Source organism: Haliaeetus albicilla, chromosome 4 (assembly GCF_947461875.1).
Source record: "Haliaeetus albicilla chromosome 4, bHalAlb1.1, whole genome shotgun sequence".
NCBI lineage: Eukaryota > Metazoa > Chordata > Aves > Accipitriformes > Accipitridae > Haliaeetus > Haliaeetus albicilla.
Window position 1 is genome coordinate 11,937,688 of NC_091486.1, and position 18,468 is coordinate 11,956,155.

Below are 18,468 nucleotides of genomic sequence, written 5' to 3' on the forward strand. Positions count from 1 at the left end.
GAGGAGAGGCCCTGGTGAGGGCATCACAAGTTTGCCTCTAATGAAGAGAGACTGGCTCGCCAGAGGCCAAGCTTCATTAGCTTCAGTGCTGCAGACCTATTTTTTTCTTGGAGGAGGGGATGCAGAGTAGTACAGCATCGTCTTTACTTTGGTGTCTCTAGAGAAATTTCCCCTTAACTGTCACCGCTGTTACCTGGCTCCATGTGGGTGTTGTTTGTGCGCACTTCAGCCTGGGACTGTGGTTTTGCACAGGAACACCATTACCAAGGCATAAGTAGAGAGCACTCACCACGCTGCAAGCCATTTCTACCCCTAAAACACAAAGGATCTCGTCCTGAAAATCCATACTGCCTGAGTACCACACAGACTGCTGATGTTGGTGCAGCTTTGTGGGATCAGGTCTTTTGTGGTTTCCCTTCTCCATTTTTTTAGAATTAGACGATAAATCAGATTTATAAACACCTTGCAATTGTAAATGGAGCCCTGCAACTTCTCTCTAGCTCTTAAGCATCTGCGAGCATCATAACTGGTTAAGATGACTAAAGATGATGGCTGGCTAAAGCATGGTGAGATGGTGATGCCTCGGAGCGCAGGAGGCAGGAGTCAGGCCTCGTTTGCTGGTACAGGGCTTCCAGTGACACAAAAAGCTCAGGTTGGCAATAAAGCATCGGGTGTCAAATTCGCAAATACATGCAAGTGCCAGAATGACTTCTGAAATGGGATTTGGGAAGTGACAGCTCATTGAAAATCTGTGGCTTGTTTCACAGAGAATAGCCAAGCTGACGTGCGATGCGGCTCCAGCTGCCCTGCAGAAACCACTTCAAAAACTGCTGAGGACGTACAAGTCCTCAGTATTTATTTCTGAATGCTTCCCTTTCTTGGTTTTATTAAATGGGGAAGCACTGTGATGTTTTAGCCTGCACTAAGGTCCAGCGAGATAAGGCTTTTCTGTTTGTTTTAACACAGCCTCAAATTAGAAATCTCACTCCTGCTTCTGCAATTTGTGTTTGACGTTCCCTGTCCCGAGTGCTGTAACAGCGTTTAACAGCGCTGTGTTTGCAGGAGGTCTGGTGGGACGATGGCTCCGGTGCCAGCGCGGCAGTTTCTGGTTGTGCAATAGAGCCCCGCGCTCGGAGAGCAGCGCTCGGGTTTGATGGCACCACTGCTATCTCCACGCTGGGGTTTCTGGTGGGGCCCGTTACCACACAAATCACTGTGCCCATGGACACTTCTTATGGAAATAGGCTTTTTTCCACACTTAACTTTTGTGATTATTATTCACCCACCCAGGGGTAGTGCCTGGACAGAGGACGCTGGTCTACATCTGAAGGCTCAAATGTGAGATCCAGCTTTAACGTTCTTTTCTTGTCTTAATTCTCTTCATTCCTCATGTGTAAGCTTTTACCAGAAGTTGCTGTTAAGACAGAAATGGGTAGTAGTAGTTGATTTATTAACTTCCAAGGTGCAGGTGATGGGCTGAGCGTGGTTTGGGGAGGAAGCGGAGCTTGCCTGTGCCCACTGCCTGTGGCGGTGCCAAGGAGGGGGTGGCATTAAGCAAATGTGGCCCCTGCCGGGAGGAAAGAGGGTGGCCTGCGGCAGAAAGAGGATAGGGAACGGAGCTTAAACCACAATGTTTGTGCAACCACAATCACTGCAACATTTTCTTTTAACTCACGTCAAGTCATATCATCTTTAGGTTTTTGATTTGGGGGATTTGGGGGGGGGGTATTTAGTTTGTGTAAAAAGGTGAAATCTGAGCATTGCCTAGTAAAAAAGGACCTGAAGGGGAGAGACAAAAGGACCATATAAAATGTGGATGTTAAAAATAATCCTTTGGTTGTTGCTAAGTGCTTGTGCTGCTGTGAGCCACGCAGCTGTGGAGGAGATGCGGCTCCGTCTCTGGGGCAGCTGCCCTGCAGGTTGTTCCTCCTCCGCTCCCTGGGCTGGAGGAAGATGGGGGGCACATGTCTAGCACCATTTTTGGGGCTTATTTTGGTGACAGAGGATGCAGCGTCAGCTCCGGTCGCTGCAGTGCAACCTCATGTTGCCGGTTGCTTCATTAGTGGTCTCAGTCATTAGCAGCAGGCGGGGGGCTCATGGAGGGGCAGGCAGTGGCTGCGTGTGCTGATGGGGCTGCAGGGCATGGGAGGGAAGTTTGGGGGTGAGCTGAACCTAGTAAAGTCCTCTGAGCCAAAACCCTTTTCCTTTAGAGGAGGTTATAGGACTGCAAGTGTCTCTTTTCCCCATCAAGGAGCAGGGTAGGGGACAGGGAGCTAAAAACTAGCTGAGGTTGGGCTAGAAAACAAAGAAGTATGTAAGTGTCATCACACTGTGTGGGGCACAGGATGCCCATCACTCCTTGGCAGCCAACAAACCTGGTATCAAGCATCTTGAGTTCTCCTGCCTACAGAGCCACAGCATAGCCCAGAGGGACCTTATGGCCAGACTGAGCAGGGAGGAGATGGCACTGTGGTAGCATCTCTCTTTTAAGATGTGGTCAACAAGTCACTCAGGCTGCACATTTATCCTGGAGCTTCCTAAAAGCCTTTCTCCTTGCTGTATTCCTGTTTGACCTTGGCTTTTATCACCTGCAAAAGCTGCTCAGCAGAAGCCCTTGCCCTGAGATGCCTGCATGCCTGAGAAGAAATGCATAAAATAAAAAAAATCCTCCTGAATAAGAGGAAAAAATAAACATCTGACTTGCTGTGTCCGGTAGCAGTGATGAACTGAGGGTGGAGCGCCTGTGCCTGGCATCGCTGCTGTGTGGGTATCCTCTCTCCAGCTTACATCCTCCCTCCAGCTGTGAAATGTTTTGGCTCCAACAAGAATTTATACAGACTGCAAACATTTAATAAGAAACAAATCAAATGGGGGACCTCTGCTGTCCTCTTCCTTTTTTGGGGTTAAACTGTGAAGCTGGGCATGTTCCACTTACTCTCATCACGTGGATTAGTGTAAAGAAAAGTAGGGTTTAGGTCAGCTCCGTTTACTCCCATCCTGTGGGTCAGCCTTAAGAAATGTAAGGTCCAGGTCAGCTGGGGCAGGCAGGGCTGAGGGCTGTGATGGGGATTAACTGGAAGAGCAGCTAACTGAATTCACCTTCATCTCGCTTGGACCGATGCCATTCTCACCCTGTGTACAAGCTCCCTGCAGATGCTGTTGGCCGTGTGTCCAATGTCATTTGTCTGCATGACAGCATCAGAGCCCCAAATCAGGAAAAACTCCTGGTTTGTTTTTTTCTTTTTCCCCCAAAGCATGTTTGTATAAACCAGGTCTTTTCTGATGTCAGTTGTGGATATTCCTGCATTCCTGCTTGACCTCCTGCAGAGTGTGGGGGCTGCCATGCCATTGCAACATTTTGGGGAGGCAGACTGTGATTGCTCAAGTGGTGATTTGGAAAATGTTTCCACAGGTGGGGAAGGAACTGTGGAGGAGCCCGCTGCTGCCATCACATGTGGGATGTTGGCTTTTAGGTCTCCCTCCAGTGACAGAAGCTCATGGCCGAGCCCTGGGGTCATCCTGGGCTGCTTCCCACAGTGCCTTCCCGAAAGGCTGGGTCTGGCCGTGCTTGGCCTGGGGGCAGCGAACTCTGAGAGCAACACTTGAAACCTCTCAGCCGTTAATGGGGAATGTCATTGAGAAACTCTGCTCTTTACACAATGTGAAGAGGATGAGAAACCACAGGGATGCATACTGGACACGCTTCCCCGCTGCAGGCAGCCTGCGGTGCCCTGTGCTTGCGTCCTGCCCTGCACCGGGGTAGCACCTTCTGCGATGGGAAGCAGGGACACCCAAGCCCCGTCTCCCAGATAATTTGAAAGGGTGGAGAGAGACTCCCCAGGAGCTTTGTGAGCAGCTGGCTGGCATTAGCATCCCTTTTTAGCGGCGTTTGAATTTTCCTTGCGAGCAAAGGGTTCCTGAGCATCAACCACTATTATTTTGGAGGGCTGGAGCGAGGCAGGGAAATGGGGGCACTCAGACCTTGTTGGTGTGTTACTGCTGACCTCTGATACCTGTCACCATGTGTTAATGAATTGCCTGTTATTTCTAACAGAGAAGCCAGGGAGGATTTTTATTTAAAACACACCCTCTACCAGTGCAGGCTTTCCGGGTCATGTGGATGGGCTTTGGCTTAGGCACAAGCTCCCTCCTCTTGGCAGCTGTAAGTTGAGAGAGACAGGCACCCCGTAAACCACCACCTTGGAAGGGACCCGTCCTTAACGCTGTCTCGCTGGTGTCTGTGCAGCCAGCCTCTCACTCCCGACAGCTCCTTCGCTCTTTGCAGGTCTCTCTGCCTTAAGCTACCAAATTCAGCAGTGTGTCCCATGAGGTGCTGGATGTGGTCATCTCCAGGAGCCGTGGCTCATAACCCCGGTGCAGAGAGGGGCTGAGAGCTGGGTGGGAGGTGGTTGCATCCCAAATTTCGTCTTCATGAAGTCTCTATTTCCCTGGCATGCAAATACTCGGTCGCCTTTTGGAGGAGCATGGAGGTGACTCAGTGCATGTGTTTCCTCACATCTCCAGTCCTGTGAGGCTCCTGAAACCTCCCTGACGCTTCCCCACGGGGCATCATTTCCACCCTTCCCCAATCTCTCTCTTCTGCTTCCTCTTTGAATTTATTTTTTCCCCTTTAACCTGGTTTCTGTTCTCTTTCCACTTTAAACCTGAGACATGTGCTGGTCTCCTCCGAGAGCGTGTGCTTCACCATCCTGCTCCGTGCCCGTTCAAAAGGCTGAAGATCCCAAGGGATTCAAATGGCCACTGGGCTGGGGCAAACAGCACGGGGTGACCCTCGCCTGCTGGCCGTGACCTGCGGAAAGCATGGCCAGTGCTTGTAGCTGCAGCATGTAAAAATGCCTGGTTCCCCCTCTGATTGTTCTGCTAACGACCTCCCATGTCGCTCGGTACAGCTGCTGTGTTTCAGGTCAGAGGTGGCTGCGTTTCAGTGCAGGTGGATGGTTCTTTAACTAGAATGCTCTGTGCTTGATATATATGCTTCTCTGGATTCCTTTCACAAGAAATAAATGCAGTATTAGGTATTACACCACCAGGCATTACCATTACATTGTTGCCTGTTAAATATTATTGATTATTTGGGAGTTGGACTAGGTGATCATTATGGGTCCCTTCCAACTCGAGATACTTTATCATCTTTGCATGGATTTCTCACGGGACCACAAATGATATTTCCGTTCATGTTTCTGCTCAGTGCAGTGTTTATTCTTCATTTTCCTTTGTGTTTCTGGCAGCAGGTATGCCCTGCCTGCCCTACCTTGCTCACTCCAAGGGTTTGTGTTGGTTGTTCACACTGAAACAGCAATTGAGTTGGACTTTCTTTCCCCAGCGTATCTTGTACTGCTTTGCCAGAGTTTCCATTCCTGGCACGAAAGGGCAAGGCTGCCTTTTCTTACCCCTCCTTTCCCTCTGCCCGTGCCCTCATTGCTGTCAAAGTCTTGCAGCTCTCCCCAAATCTGGCAGCAGCTCCTTGGAGGACCAACCCTCACAGAGCACTGCTGTTCCTTCCTCTTTTCACTGGGGTTTCTTCTTGTCCTGGAGCGGACCTTTAGCAAGCGTTAATGCATGCTAATGAGGCATTAAATGCCAGGGCAGAATTAAAGAATAAAGAAGTGACGTCTTCGACATCTTTACAGGAGCCAGAGCCCCGTCTGTGGGTCTCTGCCCTTAAGGCGGCACAGCATGTGGGTCGCTACCAGAGGTGTCATCTGATGGCGCATGCACGTACCCAAACCCCCCTGTCCTGCTGCAGCCCCCCCTCCCACAGCCAGCAACCCTGTATCTCAGAAAGTAGAAAGCTCCAAAATAAAAACAAGATGAACTTTGAAAACACAGCTTATTGCCTACTCGCTCCCCAAAGAGAGAAGATGGTCTTAGAACAAACTCACTTAAATGCTTTGCCTTTATGGCCAGTGTCCCACTGAGTTTGGCATTTGCATTTGGTCCTTCTGATGATAGTAATTAACAGAAATAGACATTTGGAAATGAATGCTTTATTTAGGGTGTAGAGACAGATGAAGCCTCAAACCAGCAGGTGAGTGAAATTCTGGGTCTCTGCATTTCTTGTTGACATGCGCGGACAACCTGTGAATCTTGCTGTTTGGTTTAAAAAACTGAATTTAAATAATTGACCTGAAAGGGAAGTGCAGCACAGGCTATGGGTTCATTCTTTCTAGGTTTTTTTGTCTTATTTTGATTGATTTTCTGACTTCTTCCAGCTTCTTTGGGAAGGGAGAAATCCGTTCCAAAACCATGGACCTTTGGTGAACTTGCACCAGATTATGTGTTTGCATCCAAACACAGAACTGGGCAAGGCTCCCACGGCACTGGATTTTGCAGAGAAAGAATCTCTCTCTGCTCCAGAGCCCACTCCTCTTAATGAGGTCCAGCTGAAAGGACATTCGGCCCACTTCGGCTTTGGCAGGGTGGGAATTAGCCTGCTTTTCATTTGAAGGATGGACCTGAACAATAGAGTTTTGCCCTGGAGTTCAGGCATTTGGGATCGTGCAGCTTTGTTTTGGAGCCAAGTTTTATTTTAAGAACAAATCTGGATATTTTTTTTTTGGGTGGTAGGAGCTGGTAGGAGCCTACTCAGGCACCGGAGCAGGAGGATGAAGCTCATCCTTCCTGGAGGCACCACATATCGGTGGAAGGGTTGAGCACTATGGCTTTTCTGAAGCCCTTTATCTTCATTTCATCCAACTGCATGCTCACCATATGCCCCCTCATGTTTCTAAATCTTCCAGAGCTCTCATGGTGACAAAAGCCAAAGGCTAAATGTAGAGTTGTGTAAACAGACCTGGGCAAAGAGATGGGCCAAGAAGTATGTAAGTGGGGGAGAATCTCCTAGTTCTAGACCCATGGGTGTTGGTGGTATCTGGGCAGTGTTGGACGAGCCAAATGGAAACTGCTCTTTGTCAAGCAGTTTTCTTTGTCAGGCTTTTTGGGGAGAAAGGAAACGAATGGGGGAGCTGCATCGGGGGGGTTTTGCAAGTGGGTCTTGTCTGTTAGGGGGCCGCGGAGTTGGCTGGAAAGAGGAGCACTGCAGTGGGAGAGGCATTGCTGTATCCCATGGGAGACCCAATAAAAGCCTGCACGAGAAGGGATGGAGGTCGATAGAAAAGGACAGTGGCATAGAGCCCTTTTTGAGTTAGAGGATTGGAGGGAAACACAGGAGGGGGAAAAAAAACAGAGGATTACACACACACACACACACATCTTCCTATCTGGCTTAAGGAATAATATGAATTCTTAGCAGTTTCTGCAGTGCCTTCCATGTCAAGTGCTTAAGGGGTGACAAAGCCAAGGACAAGCATGTGCCCAATTTGGTGGGATGGTATTTGGACCCACGACTCGAAGGGAACCAGCACACCCATCCCAATTGCCCCTGCTCAGGATGAAGCACTGCATCTCTGGGAGGATCTGGCAGCAGCCCTCGCCCCGTATCGCTCCCTGCACCGGTAGCAGAGTAGGCAGCAGGACCTAAAAACTCCAATTCCCAGCTCTGGGGCTCTGTCCAAAAGGCCACGTGTGGCAGGCTCGGCTGAGGCTCTAACGTAAGCAAAAGTCGAGAGATTTGTGGAGTGCTGAGCTTACTTTAAAAAAAAAAAAAAAAAAAAAAAAAGGAAGGCTTTATTTTAAGAAATGCAGCTTTAGATCTCCTTCAGGAAATGACTCCTTGCTGCCCATTTTGGCTTTCTGGTGGATCATCAGCCGTATCTCATGATTGCGTTTCAGCTCCACTTCTGTAGTGGAGAGAAGGAAAATGAGGAAAGGCTGGCCCGGGCTGCTGCAGGAAATCCGCCTGCCCCGGATCGCTTTCAGCTGCCTTCATGAGACAGCAGTTTCCAAAGCCCTGTTTTCCCTGCCCAGTTCTCATTTAACCCAGAAGTTACCAAGTGAGTGAGAAACTGGGGAGGCTCAGGCTTTTTTTTTTTGTAATGGCAGTGCTACAAGGTAGGGGATGCTGGCAGTAAAGTGGAGCTGGTGATGGGGCTTGTGGTACACAAGGCTGAATTAGCAGCCTGAGCATCTATTTATTCCTTCACTTTTGGTTTCATTAGCCTGCATCTCTGATGCTATTTTTGATGGTTGGTGAGCTCAACCAGCACTAGGATTGAAGTAAAGGCTTATTTAAAGCCGTGTTGATTCTTGGCCAAACCCATATGCTTCAGGATATAAATATCCATTGAAATTAATGCAATGGAAAGATGCACAGATCCATTGTGTCCGGTGTAAATAACATACAGAAAATCACTATGTACTTATTACTACCCTCTTAGTGTTTGTTTTGTTGTTTCAGTATTGCGTTGTGGATAAATGAGCGTGGGCGAGCTCTCTTCTGGTGTGAACGGAGGCGGTCGGTGGATGCATTTCAGTTTACATAGAAACCTTGGACCCTTGACGTTTGTCTGTCTTTGTTTATATAGTAACCTCCTTTTCACAAGGAGGTTGTTACGCTCTGTAGGCTCCAGGATTTGGGAATGCTCCTGCCAACCTGCCACCCTTGTTTTCCCTGCCAGACTGGCGTGACCCTGGGAATGGATCCTAAGCCCATCCCCAGTATTTAAAATTTCCCGAGCTCTCCCTGACTCCCTACGGGTGCCGACCATCTGGCAGCAGGACGGCGCGGTGAACCTGAGCTGTGCCACGGGCAGGCTGCCTTGCCTTGCCTGGCCTCTTGATGTGCAGCGCCGGCTGCTTTGAGTCATGGAAAGACATTAGTGGGGAAGTCAGTGATTTATTTGCCTAAGCAGGCACTGTGTCTTACCATAGCCCTCTCCCAAATGGAAAGGTCTACGTTTTCCAAGTGTTTAAAGCCTCTTCCACTGCCCTTCCTCCTCCCACTCAAAATGTGCCGTTCACAGAGCCTCTCCTGCAGACGTCGAGCGCTTTTGCTGAGAGATTGGCTGGTCTGGTACAAAACCGATGCTCAAGCAGTGCCCTGTGTTGGTAGGGTTTGACTTCTTCCTCTCTCCTAAGCAGGTGGTTTTGGTGCGTCCACCCCTATGGAGTACGAACAACGTGTGGCTTCTGCGTCGGGGCTCTCCGGATGATGGGCACAGCGGCCAGGGCTCGTTAAAGGGATGGCACCGGGGAATCTGGAAATTTCTTGCCATAACTTATTTCCTTTAATTGGTTTTCCTGTGGGGGTTTTGTGGGTTTTTTTCAAACTAGTTGTTCAAGTAACCGAAAATGACAGAAGCACAGCATTTTGAAGGTCCTGACCCAAAGCCTGAATGTGAGCATGGAGGCACAAAAATAAGTGGCTTGATTTAATGGGAACAAAATGCAGCATGACCCTTCCCCTCCCGAGTACTCAGAAACCAAGAAACTGGCTTAAAAATCATGAGGATTATTTTTTTCTTGCATGGTAGGCACATCAATTTAATTTTCCAGAAGGTGGGAAAAAAAGGAGTGTTGGAGGGGCTTGTTTTAAAACCCTTTCTCCTTCTCCATAAAAGCTGGGATAATTTTTTATTTCTTTCAAAAGAAAGCTGGTATTTTTGCATTATTTTGTGGTTCCCAGAAGTCGGGGGCTTTAGGAAAACCGCTTTCTATCAAAAGACCTAGCGAGAGAGCTTTTTAGTGCATTCATTTTCAGGACTCTTGGTGCAGCAGCGGTCGGTGCAATTCCTAAAAGGCAAACAGTTATTGCGTAGCGCAGACGGGCTGTCCCGCCGAGCACTCGGCCACTGCAGGGTCCCACTTTGCAGCCTGCTATCAGGAAGCCCAGGATGAAATCAGGGTCAGAGGCTGGAAGTTTCTGCCAGAAGCTGCTATCCCGATTCCTGCTCGCCGGCAGGGACCCTGCTTGGGGACCAGAGCGATGACATGCAGCACTGCCAACCCGGGTTTGCGCGGTGCCACGGCGAGGGCAGAGGGGATTTGGTCTGCGGCTGTCATCCCGGCGGGCAGGCGAGGGGGAGAGGCAGAGGCAGCTGGGGTGAAACGAGGACAGTTGGACGTCCTGCCAAAAGCTGCCTGAGTGACAGCGAGACGTGCAGCCCAGCCGGGCCACGGCAGCGGGATGGGGATGTGTTTCAGGGTGGGGAGAGAGGTGGAGGGACCCGCTGGGCTGCGGGTCTCGGTCCACCTCAGTGGCCTCCTTGGGAAGAGGGTGCCTCCAAGCAGCAGAGCACACCGTGGCTCCCACCCTGCTGGATCCCAGACTAGTCCAAACTTAAGTCTGGGGACTGCTCTCCCCCTGCAGAAGCATTGCTTTCCTCTGCTACACCCTCCCAGCGTGTTTCTGCAGCCTCCCTGACATGTGTTTCATGTTAGCCCCACCAACAACCAAGAGCTGGCTGGAAAGTATGTTATCAAATTCAGAGGGAGCATTTCATTTCCTAATTAGATCTGGATCTTTTAAACACCTAAGCTCGTCTCATTTCAAGGATGGGAACAGAAGGAAACATCTCTTGTTATGTTTGGAGAGTGTAAGTAATGTCTTTTGGCTTCACAAACCAGCTTTAATAGAGAACATGTAAACTCAAAGGGTTCAAGGGGGTTAAAGTCCAGGGTAATGTCCTGCACCATGAGACTTCTATTGGTGCAGAGGTGTCTTGAAACACACCCTCCTCAGGGACGCATTTTCATCTTGGAAATGAAACTGGGAAGTGAAACTAGGTTCATCATCGGCATAGTGGTGGAAGGCTTCCCGCAGGCATGATCTTACATGGCATAGAGACTGCGTAACCACATCAGCACCATGTGTGACTGTAGGATAGCTGAGACTGGAAAGGTGCAGCACATTTTGCTGCAAAATACGAGTACCAGGTAGCACTCTGCATGCTGCAAACCTCAGCTATGGGTCACCATCACCAAAAGACTCGCTGCCACATTGCCTCAGGGCTCCTCTCAGGTTGTGTCCTGAGCAAGAGGATGGAGCGGATTCCCATCTCCGGTGCTCCAGCTGGATGTTGAGAAGTGGGATGACTTCTGCCACGCCCATGTCAGAAATAAATGCATCCCATTCACCATGTTTCTCCAGTCTTCAAGCTGTGTGTGAGATGGATGGAGAGCACCAGAGGTGGAGCTCATGGTGCTTGCAGGAGCGGCCACTCAAGCTGATGCAGGCAACGAAGATTGTAACGTCTTTGTCATTAAAGGTCAACATGGAAATTCCCACTCTTGGCACATTCCCCATGGTGAGCTTCAGCCAGTGACTTCTTGCACATTGAGCCAGTGTGGCTGAGGCAGAAAACATATTTCAACATGTTTTTAAATTTTAAGCTCACACCCCACACTTAGTCATCCTCATATAGAAGGACTTTTTCTTCATCGCCTTCAATAAACGAAACCACTTGCTTTAAGATGCCATTTCTTAAATTTTCCAATATCACAGTGGTTTAATAGGATGCATGATTTGGAAATGGCTGTCTCCCTTCCCCGGTACCGTTGTTCCAGGCTCTATCCCCAGCCTCCCAGGGCCTGGAAGGGTTGTGTAGTCTTGCTATCCTCCTATACTGGCCTGGCACTGACAGGCTTTAAAAACTGAACCATTTTATGGTCCAAAGACAGATTTCCAATGGATTCGCATCTTGTGCTGGGCTCTGTGGTGTCCTAGGAGGACTGAGCTAAGGCTGACAATACAGGGGCTCTGCCCCTCTGCAGGGGCTGGCTCCCACGCAGGTCAGGACCATGGGGTGGTATGAATGCAATTGGCTTGCTTCTCTTGGCCCTCCCAGCTCAAATTCAAGCATGAGCACATTTACTAAATGCCATATACATGAATTCCCAATGCCAGCTTCTTTGGATTCCTTGAAATAGTGCCCATTTAAGAAAACCATGATTTGTAACTAATTTGGACACATGCATTGCCATGGAGGCACCAAACTTGCTGTGTGCAAGAGCCGGATTGCCTGAATTAATTGTGAATAAAAGCCAGCCACCCCATCTGGTTTGCTTGTGAAGCGGAGGGCGCAGGCGTCCCCGCTCTGCAGCTGCACCCCGAGCAGCAGTGGTGGTGGATGTAGCTGTGTCCATGAGCTCAAATACGGAGCTTTGTAGGGAGGGCGCAACCCAAACCTGCCTGTACAGATGTGTCTGGGGAAAGGGCAAGGCTGTCATTGTGAAGGCAAAGAGAAGGAGGGAATTCTAATCTCCATCAGATGTAGGCAGGGAAGGAGGTCACCTCGAGATCTTGTAAGCATAATCTCCTCTGTCTAGTAACGTTTGAGTTTGCAGGCTGGATCCAAAGCAAACGGTGGGAGTGTAAAAGAGGCTGTAGGAGGGCAACTTGTGATGTGCTGTAACATATGAGATGCCTAGTAAAACAGAAGGTGCTCCCATGACTTTTGGCAAGGGATATATCTTGACAATCCGCAGCATCTCTGGTAGTCTTGGAGTGATGGATGAGGCAGTGAGATCAGCGGTTTTGTGCCAATGAAAGGAGCATGTATATAATTTATCTTGTCTGAGGCACTTGAGGCTGTTTCCAGTGGGAAAGCTGAACTGTAATTAGGTTGCCGATGAGTCTCGTATACAAACCCTTCAGCTCTATAAACTATGCCTTCAAAGGCATCCCTTCTCCTAGGGACCAACCAAGGAGGAATTTAAGCAGTAGTTCCAGCGAGCTGATGGATGCCTTTCTGAAACCAGATGCTCGGCAGCCAGCCACTCCACTTACTGTCACTGAAAGCCTTCAGGCCTGTTGACTTTCTCAGCCCATCGCTAAACCCCATAGCTGCAAGGGGATGCTTCAGCAGAGGAGTGCCCTTACTGGATCGGTTTCTTCATCCACCTCTGCTGTGAGCTGCCCTGAGCTACTCCCTGGGGGAGGTTCAGCTGGTCGCGGCAACCTTCATGGTTGATTTAATTTTTTTTAAGGTGTTTTAAGGTTTGGGGGAGTGCTTTTTAAGTAAAACTGTTAGGAAAGAAGGGTAGGAAAGACCTTATGACATGGTCGACCTGCTAGGCTTTTTGCTGCTAAATCCTGGGTTTAAAACCAGCAAGGAAGCACTGCTCCATTCCCATCTTCATATCTCTCAATGTAGGCAGAGAAAGAAGAGACTAATTTGTACAAAACACCAGCCAGCCCAGTAAACATGGAAGCCTCTGCAGGAGCCCCATCTTTTACACCATTTTGAGGGCCTAGCAGTAATACTGATCTCCAAAGCTCAGGGTCTGCAGTGGGCAGGGAAACGTGGAGGAGGAGAAAACTTCTTGTTGAGTGGTGTGGCCTGGAGAAGGCTAGGCTGGAAGCGTGGCTTGGGTCCCCCATTTACTAGCATAGAGGCTCTGCTAGCAAAATCCGATGCTGTAGCAAGACTGAGCAGAAAACTGGCCGCAGTTAGGCTGTGCCACCTCCTGTCCGGCTCATGCACTGAGCAGCGAGATTGCATCGACTCTGCCCCATCCTCTGGTGCCCCAAAGTATTTGTCCATCCAGTGCCATGCTGCTGAGATGGACACATCTGGTTTGAGAAGCAGTATTTTGAAAGTTGCTGCCAGAGACCCTTTGTCAGCCTGAATGTTTTTGCTACTCCAGTAGCAGTGGAAATCATGGTACTAAGCTGCACATAACCCTCCTAGCTTAGCCAGAGCCTTCAGATGGGCACGTGAGTGAAGCCAAATGATGCTAAGGAAGAGCTGGGGACTGAGTGACAGAGTTGCTGCTCGCTTTCTGCGGAGGTGGGAGGTGTAGCACTCTCCAAAGCCCAGTTACGCAGTGCTGGGCACCAGGAGGCAGAGGTGGGGAATATGCACTCTATGGATAAGAAAGGCTCATGACAACATGCTGCCAAAATGTGCTCTCAGGTGATAATGTTTGCTTGGTGGTGTCAAGCACTGAATGGGGGTGAACCAGGAGAGTGCAAAAGGGCACCCTGAATAGAGTGAGACACTTGGGAACCCTCATCCAGAGAGAGGAAAATAAGAGGGTAACAAGTCTGACACGTGGCCGGAGCATGCAGTCGCTACCAGCTAGTCGTGTTTGGGCTCTGCAATAGTAGGTGGTTGTTCGTTGCGTGGACTTCAGGTGGAAGTCGGCTCCCCCAGCTGCAGGCTGTGTCTGCTCGAAGGGAGCTGCCCTGTTGTCCCCATGGTCACCATCACTGCTAGTACCTCCCGAGGGCAGCTTGGGCCCCTGTCCTGGCCACCTGGTCCCACCTAGGAAGGGAGAGGTGCCCATTTGTCTTGAGCGACTATAGAGGGAAGCTGGAGCAGCTGCATCTCAGTATTTTTTGCTGCTAAATGTAGATAATAATTTGATATCTGGGTGTTTCCCATCGCCATCTGTTTGTTACTCTGCCAAGCAAGGTCCTTCTGGCAGCTTTTCCTGCTGGGCTGCTGGTCCCTCCTGCTCAGGGGCAGCCACGGCGCAGGGATGCTGCTGACACCTCTCCCCTGCTCTTGTCTTCAGGCCACGGAGAGTGTCACTGCGGGGAGTGCAAGTGCCACGCCGGTTACATCGGAGACAACTGCAACTGCTCCACCAAGACGGACGGCTGCGTTTCCAGTGATGGGCAGATGTGCAGTGGCAGGGGCACCTGCGTCTGTGGGAAGTGTCAGTGCACTGAGCCAGGGGCTTTTGGAGAGACGTGTGAGAAGTGTCCCACCTGCCCAGGCGTCTGTAGCACTAAAAGGTACTCACAGGGGGGTTCAGGAGGGACTTCTCGCTGATGGGAAGGGCAGCTCTTTAGCTCCTGGGAGACTTTTCAGCTAAGGAATTACTCCTGCTTCGTTAAACAGGGGTGATGATTAGCCCCAGGCAAGCCTGCTGCTGCTTGGAGCCCACACTAAGCAACCTGAGAGAGTTAGGTGGAGAAGCAACAAGTGTTGCTGCCCAAGTCCTCATGGAGGTTCATGTCCCTGTCCGTTTCCAGTGCTGTCCTGCTCTGCAGGAAAGGCTGGCATCCCCAGTTCTGCTGCACCCTGAGCTGCAAACATCTGGGCCCAGGGAGCTGCGAGCTGCAGAGGAGGGGAGGACGGGGATGACTGCCTGCCTCGCAGTGGCAGAGGTGCCCTGGGCATCAGCCTCAGACTGGCGCAGAGCGGCAGTGCTGTCTGCCTTGATCTCAGGCAGGGTGGGTTTTGCAGTAGCTGACGTGCGGCTCCTGACATCCAAAGGGCAAACAGACCCCAAACCTACCAGCTGTTTTGCACCTTCATTTAATCCACCCCCTAGAATAAATCCATTCTTGAGATGGGAGATGCTTGGCCCTGAAGTTGCTCTTTCCTCGTGGTGCAGATGTACAGCCTCCAGACCAACACCCAGGGAGTCCCCTTCCGAGGGGTGGATCTCTATGTTCATGCAGTTTCTGATGCGTGCTTAATCTTCCTCTCCGTGTGTCTTTCTGCAGGGACTGCATTGAATGCAAGCTGTTTAACTCAGGAAGACTGGCTGATAACCAAACCTGCCAAAAGCACTGCAAGGACGAGATCATCACCACTGTGGATGTTCTCGGTAAGTAGGCAGCAGCAGGACTGCAGATGGTGGGAGCCAGTGACTGCGGCATTGAACTCCTCTTAACCAAACCAAGACATACCTGCAAACAAAGCCTCAGGGAAAACCTGGTATTTAGAAATGTATGTGTATGTGTAGTATGTATATGTGTATATTTGGTATGTGTGACCCTCTGTCCAGGCTGTAATCTATATTGAAGTAAAAAACCCCTTGATTTTAAATAACTTCCGAAAATCAAGGTCTGTGAGAACCACTACTGGCAGTGCAAGCAGCAAAGAGAGTAGGATGAGGTCAGATAAGACAGAAGATTAGAAGAACTGTGAGAGAGTATAAAAGGACAAAGTATCACCCAAAAATGGCATTCTTTAATCTTCTGAGAATTCATCTTGGAAGAAGTAAGCTTGTAAAAGGAAGCAAAGCTGTTTTGGACATGATGAGCTCTGCTTTGGTGGAACTGACTGCTAAAAGTTCCCCTGGCAAGCTCCTCTCCTGCCCTTTATGTCCTCTTCTAGAGGTTACCCTACACCTGCGTCCCTCAGCAGATGACTTTCTCCCCCTTCTTTTGAAGCTCCATTCTGGGAGTCCCTGGTTGCTATTTGGGGGAGTAGAGGGAACCCAAACTGTGACAGCTTTAATCCTGACCCTGGCCTTAGCAATACCCCTTGGAGGGAGGGATGGAGATCAAACACAGATAAATTACTGTCCACGTCTGACATTTCCTCCTCCTCTTGCCATAGTTTATAGAGGTAGGAGTGCTCTACCTTGCTTGTCCTTTCTCTCCCTTCCTCCCAAGCTGCCTGCAGGCAATGTGTTTCCCATTGACTCCTCTCACATCCAGTGTCTAGCTTTTAAATTATGACCAGTGAAGTTTCCTACCTTTCCCTTTGGGAGGCTTGCTCTCATTCTCTCCATCCTCCCTGCAGTTTAGCGGGGAGTGTACCTACACCAGCACACTGCGAGAGGTCACAAGGCACTTCCAAACCACATGAAGCTCTTTTCTGATGCCTGACGGGCCTGCATTTCTTAGGAGCCAGCAAATACTGGGGATTAAAGCTCAACTCTCCTGCCTGGGTGTTGCACCATGCCAAAGGCAGCTTTTGTGCTGACTGTGCCCTGGGAGGTGAGGCTGGGCTGTGGTTTGCCAACCCCCCGCATAGCTTTCAGAGAAAAACACAGCCAAATTTCTGTTTTAAGACATTTTGGGGAATTACGCTTATTCTTCTGTTGAACTACTGCAGTCAGATTGCAGGTGGTGCTGAGCTCTTGGGAGCTCAGGGCACTCTGCAGCTTGGAGATCTGGGTTGCTAGAGAAAGAGGTAAAGCAAAATACTCCTAGAGAAAGTGCTTGGGGACTAAGGACTTCTTAACAGGCAGACTTAGCCAAATCCTGGTCTTCAAGTGCTTTTGTGTTATGTAGCACGTGTTAAAAGTCCCTGCTGAGAGGCCAAACGCTGATATTTGTCACAGAAGACATAGGTCTGCATTGTCCTGGCAGTGGAGGATGGGACCTTCTTAAATATCTAATTGCAATGAACACACCCTGGAAGATCCCAAGTGCCTTTTAGCTTCAAAGCTTTGTAGAGCAGAGGCATCTATCGTTGGACTTGCGAGCCAGAATGATGCCTTTTGGGAGGCTTATATGACTTGCATTGGACTCTGCAGGATCTCCTTCGCTTCTGCAGTATTACATTTCCATTCCTGATGGTTCCAGACAGGAGCTTTCAACACGACAGGAGCATGACAGGTCCAGCGCTGAGCTGAACCTGCCAACAGCACACATCAGTGGACCTGAAAGCTCGATGGGGCCATCACACCTCTCTCTGTGGACGTGTGAGCTCTGAAACTGAGTGAAGACCAACAGAGATCGTTACTATTGAGACTTTAATCACTATCTTCTAGCAGAATAATGGTGCAAGGATGGGATTTAAAGCAGCTGGGACTGGAGGAACTAAGATTTGCTGCTCAACTCAGAAGGGCATTAGCCAAGAAACATGGAAGTTTTATCTATATTAATCTAATTAGTACTTCGAGTTGTAATAATCACCACTTCTCCAGCCCTGCCTTTGATACCACTGTGTAGGTAGGGCAGGTTTTCCCATCCCAAGGTAGGAAAAGCTGAGGTTTGTTCACACCAGGAACCTCATCAGAACTCACCAGAGGGGCAGCTGCATCTGGGCTCAGAGCTGTTGAAATGGTGTGTATTAATCTTTTGACTGAAAGCAGGTCAAAGGCATTGAAAGGAAAGACAAACACACAGGAGAGAGATAAGGGGCTGGAATAGCGGTGGTCATTAACGCGATCATTTTTCAGCGTGACAGACATGAATGAGGAGGAGAGCTGTGGGAAGCGTTTTCCAGGTGCCTAAGCCAAGGTCACCTCTTTGCCAGCCAACAGTACTGGGTGCCCAAATCCCTTCCTCTCCCTTGAAACTCTCAGCCCATGCAGGCATACAAAGATGTGCTCCTGCAGAGCTACCTGGCATGGCTGGAGATGTTGCCCCATCTCCCTCCCAGCACTGTCCCTGCAGCAGGGACGCCCCGTGAGCTGTGGCCACGCCGGGTGGTGGCTCTGCTGAAATCACCCCTAAAGCTAGAGCTGCAAACCTCAGATGATGGCTTTGCTGAAACTTTGTAATGACTTTTGTGAAGCAGCCTTCCTCATGAAGCATCTTACAGTGACCAGAGCAGCGACGGGCTCTGCCTGGTGCTACGGTATGTTAAATGGGCAAACAAACAGTGCCCATAATGGCCATGGGAATCAAGTACTCTCATTTCTTGCAACTCCCCCATCTCCGCATCCTCCTCTCCAACCAGCTCTCCCCTTCCCCCTCCCCATTTTTCTCTTCTATCTCCCTCTTTAAAAACAAACTTCTCAACCGTTCCGGAGCTGGAGCCGTTCAGCACAGCTGGAGCAGGAGCCAGCCATGGGCTGCTGCTGCGGCTGGCCCCGTCCATGCCCTCGCAGGCTGAGTCTGTGCCCCTCTCTTTCTCTTCAGCTTCCACTCTTCAAGAAATTTAGCAAATTAAGAAGAAAACGGCATTTACT

At 49.8% G+C, this 18,468-nt stretch overlaps 1 protein-coding gene across 1 annotated transcript in view; it reads left to right on the top strand.

The window, feature by feature from the left end:
* Positions 1-18,468, top strand: part of ITGB5 (integrin subunit beta 5) — a 64,185-nt gene that overhangs the window by 42,610 nt on the left and 3,107 nt on the right. The window contains exons 11-12 of the mRNA XM_069780927.1: positions 14,380-14,602; positions 15,320-15,423. Of these exons, the coding sequence (XP_069637028.1) occupies positions 14,380-14,602; positions 15,320-15,423 (327 nt within the window). The remainder of the gene's footprint in view (positions 1-14,379; positions 14,603-15,319; positions 15,424-18,468) is intronic.